Source organism: Bison bison, unplaced genomic scaffold (genome assembly GCF_000754665.1).
Source record: "Bison bison bison isolate TAMUID 2011002044 unplaced genomic scaffold, Bison_UMD1.0 scf7180017864297, whole genome shotgun sequence".
In the NCBI taxonomy this organism is placed as follows: Eukaryota; Metazoa; Chordata; class Mammalia; order Artiodactyla; family Bovidae; genus Bison; species Bison bison.
Window position 1 is genome coordinate 6,499,751 of NW_011494869.1, and position 13,128 is coordinate 6,512,878.

The following is a 13,128-nucleotide window of genomic DNA, read 5'->3' on the forward strand; positions in this document are numbered from 1 at the left end:
TTCCAAAATATGCTACTTTGGCATAAGGATTATTTGAGCTGAAGTCAACTGAAAAATAGCAAACAGGAAAACCTCTCTATCCTCTCTCTCCCTTTCTGCCCAAAAGCTGGGCATAAATTTCCCTTTGTAAAGGTGTTCCCCTCTCCCATACCACGAAGAGAACTACTCTTAACTGCACAACAAATCTTACAAAAACAACATTTATAATACATTTCCTAGTCACCTTCCCATAATGTAAACCCCACCAAAAGCCCAAACCCCTTTTTTACTTCGTCTAGTCTCTTCTCCATATTTTTCCACTCTTTGATAAAACAGTATATAAGCCTCCCAGACTTTTCACAGTGCCTGGTATATTTTATTAAAATAAATCACTTTCCCCCTTCCTATTTCCAAATCTGCTTCTCCTATCACAATTGACCCAAATTAGAAAAAAAGAAATAATCCTAGTCTCTTTCCTCTCTTTAGTCAGCTGATACCAGGTCCTTTTGATTGCTTTCCCCTAAATCTATCTCAGCGTCATTCCCAACTTGCCATCTCTACACCTCTGCCCATTTCATTTCTCAGACACAACACCGCTTTTGCCTCCATTCCTGCCTTATTCAGTCCATTATCCGCAGTGTAGCAGAGAGATTTAAGTCATAAATCTGACATTCTTGTCCAGCTTGGAATTCTTTGACAGCTCCCTGTCTTCAGTCTAAAATCCAGCTCCTTAATACAGCACAACAGGCTCTCCTTTTCCAGCCACATCTGGATACTACAGCCTCATCTTCCAACAAGAAAGGACCACACTAACTTGTGTTTTTGGAAGTGGCCTGAAGTGTACTTCCTGCCCTATCTAGGCAAATAAACCTATTGGATTCAGCTTAACTTTAACTTCTGTGACCTCTCCAAGTTAAACTGTCATTTATGTTCTCAGAGGGCCTTCTCTATACCTGTATTACTGCTGTATTTAGTATACATCCACTCCAATAAACTGAATCATATTCATACGTAATAATATTGACACAGTAAGCTATATTAAAAGACTGAACATTTTAGTATATTCACTCAGCTAATGATCTAGAGGTCCCTTCCCACTCAGTTACTCTGAGATCTTATACAACATCCCTGTCTGGTTTCTACTTTCTCTTCCCCATGCATATCCTTTTGTTTTATCTTTTAACAAGTGTTAGTTATTTTTAGACTAGCTTTAAAGATAAAGGATGAAATAAAATACTTTTAAAAGCATTTATGAAGAATTCCCTTGGGATCCAGTGGTTAGGACTCTGCACTTTCACTGCCAAGGGCCAAGGTTCAATCCCTGGTCAGGGAACTAAGATCCTGCAAGTCACAAGGCAAGACCAAAAGACAGACAGACAGCTAGATAGATATCTACACAGACAGATCAGGTAAATACATAAAGCATGTAAAAAATACTTTACTATGTCTATTTTTAAAAATTGGGATTGGTTTAGAAAGATGGTTCTGATGAAGTTATTTGCAAGGCAACAATGGAGAAACAGACGTAGAGAACAGACTTATAGACATGAGAAGAGGAGAGGTATGGAGATGTATGGAGAGAATAACATGAAAATTTACACTTATCATATGTAAAATAGATAGCCAATGGGAATTTGCTGTATGTCTCAGGGAACTCAAACAGGGGCTCTGTATCAACCTAAAGAGGTGGGATGGGAAGGGAGGCTCAAGAGGGAAGGGACATACATCTATAGCTGATTCATGCTGATGTTTGACAGAAAACAACAAAATTTTGTGAAGCAATTATCCTTCAATTAAAAAATAAATAAAAATTTTTTAAAACTGGGATTGGTTCAACTAGAAGGTTCTTTCCTTATGTTTCTGTATGTCTGCAAGACCATTTGATTCCATTTGTACCATACAAGGAACATGATTTGGTGCCTCATATATGCCATCCACCAGATACCAAGCCCACTAGAAACTTACTAGCCATACTTCATCCTCTTTCCCTGCACTTATATAGGCTCCCCTGTCTACCAGAAGAACTTTGACAAAGCAAGAAACTCAAGTGCCAGTAAAAGTAACTGCAAAGGAAAAGTCACATCTACATTTTAAAGTTCCTCAACTGCTAGCATACTGTGGATAGAAAAAGCAGAGGATTATTTTGGAGGATCTCAAACCTTCTGCCCCCAGCATCCGTTTCCTCCTAACAGGTTTTCTGCCATGTATCCACTCTTCTCCTGTGCAGCCTTGTACTTCAGGGAAAGCCAATCACCTCCTCAGGCCAAGGGATGGGCCTGGTTGGCTAAGAATAATTCCATTTGTCTTTACTAGTTACTAATTTAGGAAAGGGAATGTAACCCAATTTTGGTCAATGAAATGAGAGGTTATATTTGCTTTAGACTTCTGGAAAAATCCGTCCTCATGCTTAAAAAGAAGCATGTGAGGTCAGTGTTTGTGTCTCTTCCCCTGCCCTCACCAAATGTCAACCCCAAACATACCTATTTTGCATATGTTTAAACTAGAAAATAAAAAGCACTACTATTTCCTCTAAACAGTGATCAGATGATAAAAAATCAAACCAAGTTTCAAAACAATGATCAGTCAACATGTACCAGGTAACATAACAAAAGAACCTTCTTGCTTTTGCTCTGAAAGGAGAGTTCTGGTTAGAGTCATAAGAGTGTATGTAAAAAGAAATAGGTAGTAGACAAACAGAAGCCCAAAGGCAGTACTGATCTTGGGAGATAAGATTAAGTGGCAGATGGCACACTGATCAAAACATCAAGGCAAAAATGTGTGTCAGCACTAGCGGCTATAGAAGGTAGAGCAGTTTCACTTCAGTTCTAAATTCAACCAAAGAAATAAGTAGTACTTATGTATCTGCTGAAACATTTGAAAGCAGAATGTTTAAATTAAAAAAAAAAAAAACTATCTTAACTAGTAATTTAGCATTTTTAAAATTTTGAACTTTTGTCTAATTTAGGTTCAGGGTAATTTTCATGACAAATCTAAAAGTGCTTTAAATTTTAAGAAGTGCATAATTGGCCTGCAAAGGCCACAAGCCAGACCCTAATTAGGACAACTTGGGAGAGAATTACCAAAGAGAAAGACGAAATCCTCACTACTTAAAACCTAGAAAGTATGACTTCTCGACCTCCAGATCCATAAGGAAGGAAAGAAATCCAAGAGAGCCAAATTTTGGCTGAGCATGGTTAGCTGCATGGTACCCTTTATTGGTCTGGCTGTACTACAGCTACCATTTAAAAATGTCTAGAGCAGGCAGGAGCAAGAGGCATTCCTCAAGTGGCCACTCTGAGCCCAAAGCAGAAAGTCTAGTCACAGGCACATATGTAACTCTGCCTCAGGTACGTTTGATTCCATGTGCTCATCATGAGTCCTGGTTTTACCAAAGGGAAAACTATTTCTGTACTTGAACTCTTTCTGGGGTAGAGAGGCAAGGGAAATACCAGAAAGAGCCCAAGTCAGAAAACCAGGGTTCAAATCCCTACCCTTCTACTTTCTAGATGGTCAAATCTACCTTCATTTATGCTTCCTCAGGTAAAATGGAAATAGTACCTACCTCTTCAGGTTATCATAAGACTTAGAAATAATATATATATAAATAATTTGCATATAATAGTACTCAATAAAGTTGGGTTAAGTATTTACTTAACACCACATACAAAAAAACAGAAGCTACAAAAATGATGAAAATTACAGGCTAGGCAAAAAAAGTTCAGGATTTTCAAGTAGAAATTAAGCAATTTACTAAAGAAAAACAAAAACTAGGAGCCAGAGATCCCGGGCCTCTGTTTTGTAACTAACTAGTTAAATGACCCTGGACAAGCCAACTTGAACCTACGTTTCCTCTCTTATAAAATGAAAGAATAAAATGAGCCTGAAATTATTCTGTCCTTTTTGGCAGTGTCACTCAACTAGCAATGGATATGAATTTAGAACCCAGACCTAGTTCAATACTACCTCAAAATAATGTTTCTAAACTGTATCACAAAAGAGACTATGAAACAATATGTGGCTGGCAGAGGCAGTTCGGACAAATAGGTAGAAAGAAAGATTTCATACTGGGCCTGAAACGAGATGATAATAATTTATAAAATTAATATTAATAAAGAGAATGTTACATTAATGTATAGAGTAAGGGATATAAAAAAGGTAAAGCACAGTGAGGAAAACCAGTTTAGAGGCAGGTTATAGACAGAAGGGAGCAGGAATCAAAGATAATTTTAGCTATGACTTTTAAAATTGAATTAGGGAATAAAATATGAAGAGAAAACTACATAAATCCAAATAGAAGCTGACAAGACTTGAGTTAGAACAAAGAGCGGAGAGAAAGGGGGAGATATAACTCATTTTCAGGAAGTGGCAAAATTCAGCAATAAAAATACAGCAATATGCTGTATATAAAATAAAAAGACAGCAATATGCTAATTCAACAAAAAAATAATGTAAATCAGTAGAGCTGATTTACAATGCTGTGCCAATCTTACACCAAAATGACTCAGTGTTACATACATATACATTCTTTTTTAAATATTCTTTTCCATTATGATTGTTCCCAGGAGACTGGATATAGTTATATAGTACGGCCTTGTAGTTTATCCATTCTAAATATAATAGTTTGCATCTACCAACCCCAAATCCCCAGTCCATCCTTCTCCCTCCTCTCCCCCCTTGACGACCATGACAACCACAATAAAAAATATTTTTTTGTATTGTATTAAAGAACTACAGACATAGGAAATATGGCTTGAATAATAATAACTTGTCAATGACCTACCAGTTTTAATATAATCAGAAATATGAAACCATCTTTTAGAGCTCAGTTTTTCAAACTGAAGGTAGTTATCTACTAGTGAGACATGACCAACAATGTTTTAAAATTAACGAAAAAGAAAATATGAAAGTAATGCCAGAATAAAGGTAAATGCTACTTTATTGACACTTCCGTCTCAGTTTTCTTTGTTTAAACAAGTATCTGTTTGCTGGCTCAAAACAAAATTTATTACTCTGCATCATGGTCTAAAGGTTTTGAAACTCTCTATTATAGAAATTTTCAAACATAAAGTAGTGAATACAGTATAATTAGTCCCCATATATTTATCATGTAACTTCAACAATTTCTGAACGTCATTCTTCACTGAACCTTTACTGAAAGGAAGTGAAAACTATAAGGAAATGTTGCTGGCAGAGGAAATATCAAGTTTCCTTAAAATGCTTATACAACAATAAAAAATTAAAAAGTAACTTTTAAAAAATAATTTCATTTATTTATTTACTTTACACTGGGTCTTCACTATGGTGTGCAGAGCACGCGTGGGCTTCAGTAGTTGTGGTGCACAGGCTTAGTTGCCCAGTGGCATGTGGAATCTTCCTGGACCAGGGATCGAACCTGTGTCCCCTGCATTGGCAGGTGGATTCTTAACCACTGGATTACCAGGGAAGTCCCTAAAAAGTAACATTTAAATACAACTTTCTATATTTTCCCCAAAGACTTTCTTTATACAAAGGACAAGGTTAAAACTTATATTCCTTTAGAATTCAGTATGATTCATAAATGGCAAAACCTAAGATAAAAATTTCAAATCTTCTTTGCTCTGAAAGGTACACAATCGAAAGAATTTATATGTGCATTATTTTTGTGAATTAATCTCTACTAATTACATATAGGGCTTCCCTTGTGGCTCAGATGGTAAAGAATCCGCCTGCAATGCAGGAGACCTGGATTCAATCCCTGGGTTGGGAAGATCCCCTGGAGAAGGGAAAGACTACCCACTAAGATTTAAAATCTAGTCTTAAAATTAAGATCAAGTTATCTAGTTTCATTTCATAATAAATTTAAAACTTCAAGAGATTAACAATACTTAATAAGTATTAGACTGATGGATATAAGCAACATGGTCAAATATTAAAACTTTCCAAACATTAAAAAACTTTTAAATTTCAAGCCATTAAATCATTAAACATTAAGTGAATTTTTCTGATCCCATGTAGTTACTTAGAAAATATTTTAGAAAAACTACTTAGAAAAACTAAAAAATACCTACTCAAAAGCACATCACAAGATCAGTTTCCTTCCTATTTATGTACACCACCAACATCCCACTGCTAATTCTACCCAAAGAGAGAAATGGGTTTTGGAAATCAGACATACCACAACTAGCTTTTGTTAAGCCAGTTTTCAAAAAAAGTACATGCCACAGCAAATTCTATCAACTTCACAATGCTACTTTTTAAGTGAATATTCTTCTTATCCTAATAGAGAGCCTTGAAGAGTTTGTCATTTTAAAACTTTCTATTATAGAAATTTTAAAACATACATAAAAATACAGAATATTATAATGAATTCCCATATATCCATCATCTAGCTTCAACAATTTCTGAACGTCATATTTTTCCTGAATGCTATTTTTTTAATTTAAAAATACTTTTATTTTAAACTAATATTGAAAAATATTTACATTTAAGTATGACTCACAAACTGTCCAATAAAAGTGTTCTGGCCGATGATGTAAAAATGTTTTTAGAAATATTTTTACATGTGACATAAATCAACATTATTTAAAAAAAGTTATAATTTCAAAGCTCACATAATCCATTTTCAAATTAAACAGCAAAGATGATAAAAATTTAATACAAAATTAAGAAATATAAAAATTTTAAGACACTGAAAATAGATTTTAAAACATTAAAAATCTCACCCACTTCTGAAACATAAGATAAATAGAAACTATACATTTTGTTAAGAAAATGAAACCGTCGAGTGACTTTTCCAGTGTACCTGAGATTTTCAGGTTTTCATAAAGACGCACTTTCCTTACACACAGCAATATCAATATGTTAATTAGAACTGTCCCAACAACTAAAGTTCAGCTATCAATTCATAGACAATTCATAGAATATTCTGCTTAAATCTTACAGATCCAATTGTTCCTGTCTTCTCAAGTCCACTGAATTCATGCAAACAGGTGAGACTCATGCTATATAATTTATAAACATTACCAGAAATATTGAAATACATGCAGACTCATGCTATGTATGAGCTAAAATTATGGCTGTTAAAAAAGCTTGCTACTGCTTGTGACTCTCCTAAGCCTCCCTGAACAAATTTACTCCTCTTAAATTCCACTGTTACTTGAACCTCATATGGCATGCCTGGGCAAATTTGATGACTTGGATTTTGTTTTAGAAGCCAGGCTTACTGCCAAGTCTGCTGTGTCTACTCCCCTGACCCACTAGAACAGCTTTAGACAACACCTTCCTTATTTATGTTACTGCTGTTAGCAGTCAAACCACTGCTTTCTATCAAATGAGGCTCAACTAACTCAGGTTTCCTATCTCTTAGCAGTAATGCAATCGACTTCAATGTATTCTGGCTTCCTCAATCCCACCTCTTATTTAATATAAAACATCACCATACTGAATCACATACTAAGAAGGTAAGTAAAAGATACATTAAACTTCACAATCAGTAACACAACTCATTATCTTCTCTTAAAATGTTTCCATTTTATATATTAGTATTTATCATTTTTTCTGAAGAACAATGAACTCCACATTTTCTTACCAAAAATGTCTTCATGATCACACTTCATTGAAAAAATAAACGCAGAGCAAGACTCAAAAGCAAAGTCTGGGATATAATTCAGTAAAAATACATACAATAATTTTAGGCAAAGTTCATTGGTTGCTACCAAAGGCAAGTCATAATAATAAGTTAATTCTACAACTTATCTTAATATTTCAAATGCCCTTAAATACTTAAGTTTCAGGCCTTACTAGACCCTCCCCGCAGTGTCTTGGCAATATACACAATACCCAAGTTTTAATTTTTATATCATCTAATAAAATTACTATAGTATTATCTCTGGTAATAGTTTAGAATATATGCCAAAATAACCTTTCCGTACTGGCAAATCCCACTGACAGAGGAACCTGACAGGTTACAGTCCATGAGGTAGTAAAAGAGTTGGACACAACTGAGCAACTAAAGACTTTTCAGAGTCCCTTGGACTGCAAGGTGATCTAACCAGTCCATCCTAAAGGAGATCAGTCCTGAGTGTTCATCGGAAGGACTGATTTGAAACTGAATCTCCAATACTTTGGCCACCTGATGTGAAGAGCTGACTCATTGGAAAAGATCCTGATGCTGGGAAAGATTGAAGGCAGGAGGAGAAGCGGACAACAGAGGATGAGATGGTTGGATGCATCACTGACTCAATGGACATAAGTTTGGATAAACTCCAGGAGTTGGTGATGGACAGGGAAGCCTGGCGTGCTGCGGTCCATGGGGTCACAAAGAGTCGGACACAACTGAGCGACTGAACTGAACTGAGCAACTATAAACAACAACAAAAACAATCAGCAAATGGGAAAATCTAAGAAAGCACAGGTATAGCAATGCTCTTACAATGATAAAGTTTTAACAAAACAACTAAAATGTTTTCCTTAATTTTCCCCCATACTCACTAAAACACAGTTAATTCACTAATCTCCGTCACAAAATTCTGCTAATACCCTCAGGAGTATTGTCTATGTCTATCAGGAAAAATGTCAAGGAAACAGAATATTATTTTTCCAAGTGAAATGGTGAAGCGTTTATCATTGACTCAATCACCAAATACATATTCTCACTGCATTCAAGTCTAAGGGAAAAGCTGACCGATGGTATGAAAGTAACGTTCAGCAGTAATCAAATCTTCCTTTATAGTATCTAATGTGCTGTATAAACACACCATTAATTTCTACAGGAAACCATACACGCAACTTCCCTTTTTCATACTGATTTAAATATCCAATTATACTTAGTATGGTCAGTAAAGCAACCATCCTTCACACCATCCTGAGTTAGTGACAATGTAATTCAAGTAAGCAGAAAAATGTAATTAAAACCAAGTGACCTTCAGTGCACATATTTAGTAAGATATGAGAAAGGAGGTAACATTGAAAACAGGAATAGAATTAAAAGGAAAAAATAAAAATATTTAAGACAAATATTCCAACTCATTTAGTAAGGTTTAAAAGACTGGATCTCTCATCTGCCCTTACTCTCTCTCAATATTTTAGTTTACTATAGAAAAAAGGTCTAGAAAATAGGAGGAAATAAAAAAATAATCAATCATCAATTTTCAGGTGTTTTTTAAAAAATCTTACCATTTTGAAAAAAAATTACCACCACTTACTGAGTATCACTGGGCCAAGGACTGTGCTAAGACCTTTAAATACATTATCTCATTTAAAACAAGAGAAACAAAAACAGAGTACAAATTTTAATAAAAACAAAAAAGTGAGAAAATGAAATTATCTAAAAGACAGTAAATTATAAAGAATACATGAATCAGATGTCCAAGCACTAAACAAAGTCAAACACTACAGATTAAAGATTAGGACAATGATCTAGAAAAAGTTTCTCAAATTCATTTTTTAATTTTTATTAAAAAAAATTTCCCTTCAACTTTATGTGTGAAAAAGCTGCATATTAAAGTGGTATCTGACAAAACTACACTTACCATAAAGTAAATTTCTAACAAAAATACATATTCCATCTATTTCTCTCCTTTTAAAAACGAACAACAGATAAAATACAACACACCTACAGCACACCCTCCTCCCAGTGACTCTCCTCTGGGACTAGAAAGTCCAAGTTTACTAGCGAACAAATCCTAAGAATGAAACTTTAAATCTGAAACATAAAGATTATTACAACATCTAACTAATATATATCAATACACTAAAATAGAGCACCAGAAGCTACCCTTCATGATGGGAAATAATATTAGCGAAATACATTAAACACCAATTTAAAATTTTCTATTTACTCATGAGGTATATCTTCATTTTCAAACTAGGTATTAAAGTAAAGGATATGTGAACATAGTATTTTGATTCACTTTTAACTGGAAAAATGTCAAAGTTAACCCTGTCCTCATATTTTAAAAAAAAAAAAGCTAAAGACTCTAGAATCTTAAATTTTCTTTAATGGAAAAAAAATCTCAAAATACCTTGGTAAGTAATAAACTTAAGTCAGTCACAATGTATTGACTTTATCCAGTGTCAAATCATCTCATTTGTATTTTACCAGCTTGCTTAGGATATTCACTAAATTCAGCTTCTTGCCTTGTCCTCAGTCTCCATCCACTATCCTCTCCACCTCCAAATATTTTTTAAAATCTTCTGTATAGAAATTTAGATATGACACAAGTACTCTCAAGCCTTTAGAGAGAAGGAAAACCTGGAACCCAAAATGACCAAGATCTGCCATCTTATGGTATTGACCAATAAAAAGTCAAAGAACTAAGACAAGTCTCATAAACTTCCCTTACCACACACAAAAAAGAAAAAACAACTGACTCAAAACTTAAGTGGTACTTTTTCCTTAACTGAACAAATACTGGGTGCCTACTATGTTAAAGGCACTGTGCTAGGCATCTATAAACAAGATACCAATATTATCCCTGCCCTCGTGGAATGTTCCACTTCACTGAGGAAGAGAACTCAGACACAAGCAAACTCACTGACACGACCCAATACTGATCTGAATTCTAGTAAGCAATTTTACTCTCATGGCCCACGTTACTGCATATTATCATCTTAAAAGGATGTTAGTTAATCCACTTAGTCCTTCAAACTACACACTCTTAATTATGCTTAATAAAATGAAACTTTGAACTTCAAAATGAAATTTTGAACTTCCCTGGTGCTCCAGTGACTAAGACTGCACTTCCCATGCAGGTGCCTGAGTTCAATCCTGAGTCAGAGAGCTAGAATCCCATATGCCTCAACTAACACACAGCACAGCCTAATAAATAAATAAATATTTTTTAATGAAAATTAATATGACAAATAACTTTGAAACCTTAATTTTGAACATTTAACACATCATTTTCAAAAGAATTTAAAAATTAGCTAGTGGGTGTTCATAGCAGCACTATTTACAACTGCCAAAAAGTAGAAAAAAACTCATGTCCATCAATGGATGAATAGATAAAGAAATCGGAATAAATATACGATAGAATATAATTCGGTCATAAAAAGGAACAAAATACTGCTATGTTCTATAGCGCGGATGAACCACAAAAACACTGCACCAAGTGAAAGAAGACAGACACTAAAGGTCATATATGTATGATTCCATTTATATAAAATATCCAGAATAGGTAAACCCATAGAGACAGATCCCAGATTAGAGACCGGGCTGCCAGGGACTGGGAGGGGGCAAGGGAGAAAGAAAAGCAACTGCTTAATGGGTTTGGGGTTTCCTTTTAGGGTGATGAAAATGTTTTGAAACTAGATAGATGTGGTTGCACAATGCTGTGACTGCACTAAATGCCACTGAATCATTCAATTAAAAATGGTTTGTGTCATGTGTATTTTACCTTAAGTTTTTAAGACTTAAAAAAAAATAGCTACTAGACTACTTTAAAAGGGACGTTTTGTCACAAATAAAACTGCTCAAGTTTAACTTTGGGAAAACCAGTTATTAATCAAGTTTCAAATCTTAACTTCTTCTAGACCCATTTTGATTTTGACCCATATCAAAATGGTTTTTAGAGGACTTATGGCAAAAATCATTCCTTAAAAAGCTGTTTTCATAGCTTGTAAATGTTAATGTTTGAGATGTACATACAATTCCAACTACATGATGATTCTCCTTTATTACATGTTTGATTAACATCCTTATGGATCATCTGTTTGGTATACCATGTTCTCAATCAAGTTTGTGTCCAATAAAAGTTTGCTGACATCATTAACTATATCATTTTCTATAATGAAAATACTCATTCAAACGATGTATTTTTTTGTTAAACCGCAATAATCTAAGTACAATTCAATGCAACCCTCTCCATAAAAGCCACTTTTCCCGTTTCTACCTCTATCATAAGCTGCACCATTCAGTCAGCCTAGTAGCACAGTTATTTGGGTTATGTGCCTCCATCCCATTTCCCAAGTTCCTTGAGGGGCCTCTCAGTTCTTTCTGCGCCCATCATAACACTACCAAACACCATCCTGAGCATAACAGGTGCTCAAACGATGTCAATGGAATTGAAAAAGACATCTAACATAAAAAAAAACCTAAGAGAACTGATAATACAGTACAAATACTTCGCAGAGATTCTTTATATAATACGTTCTGATACGTTTTTCAATGCAAGCCTACAGAACAGTCTGTTGAACACCAGTATGATTAAGTAATTCACCTAACACCCGGAAAGAATAAAGGGGGATTAGTCTTATCCATTTCCCTTTTGAAGTTCGCTTGCATAAGTAATAGGGAAACTGAACTTAATGAACCACAGTATTCCAAACCAGGTCACAGGAGAGTTCCAAGTCCCCAGCCATCCTGTTTCTATTTCCTGATTGGTCTGACCTCCAAGCATTATGGTGCCCAGCCTTTCACGATCTCCTTTAAACTCAATACAGGATCTCCTTCAAAACATCTTCCGAGGTGAGCTTTTTCTGAAAATAAAAACTGACTTCCAGAACTTTCTAGGAGAATTACGGACAAGGCACCCCACTTTTAAAAATGTTCCAAACACTCTGCTGCAATAAAAAAAGAAAAAAATAGAAACCTATTTTTCAGAAAAGCCCCGTTATAGTTACACTTCTAATTAAATGTGAGCCATTAACTTGCACAAGTGGAAATTTAACACTACAGCATTACTCTCCTAGCGAAGTATATTTAAATAAACATGAGCACGAATTTTAGAGAGCTCCTGCACTTCCAGAATGCGCATCTTTCAAATGGAGATTGTTTTTAACACTTAGAATAGATGAAAAACCAAGCCTGCTTACACTTCACAGGGACATTTCCTTCACACCACGCTGGCAAAGCAGCGACAACCAGACGCCACCCGGGCAGCGGCCCCGAACCTCGGCCTCCAAACCCCCGGAGTCCAGGTCCCCACTAGTTCGCTTCCAGCCAAGCCCGCAGCCACTTCCAAGTCGCTGCGACTCACACGCCTCCTCAGCGGTTTAAATCCGCTCTTTACTCACCACACACACACACCCACACACACACACACGACGTTACCAGACTCGGGACGACCAAGGGACCAGGGAGGGGGCGAGCCCGTGCGAGCGAGAAGAGCTGACGCTCCCCATTCCCGCCCCGCCCGGCACCCACCTGCAGGCCGCGAGCCCGGGGGCGGC

General features: G+C 35.7%; 1 protein-coding gene across 1 annotated transcript in view; it reads right to left on the bottom strand.

Annotated features, from left to right (window-relative positions):
- NFATC3 (nuclear factor of activated T-cells, cytoplasmic, calcineurin-dependent 3) overlaps positions 1-13,080 on the bottom strand; it is a 93,800-nt gene extending 80,720 nt beyond the window's left edge. Inside the window, exons 1-2 of the mRNA XM_010851112.1 lie at positions 13,015-13,080; positions 12,772-12,883 (exon numbers count right to left, since the gene is read on the bottom strand). Of these exons, the coding sequence (XP_010849414.1) occupies positions 12,772-12,883; positions 13,015-13,080 (178 nt within the window). The remainder of the gene's footprint in view (positions 1-12,771; positions 12,884-13,014) is intronic.
- Between the last annotated feature and the right edge of the window lie 48 nt (positions 13,081-13,128).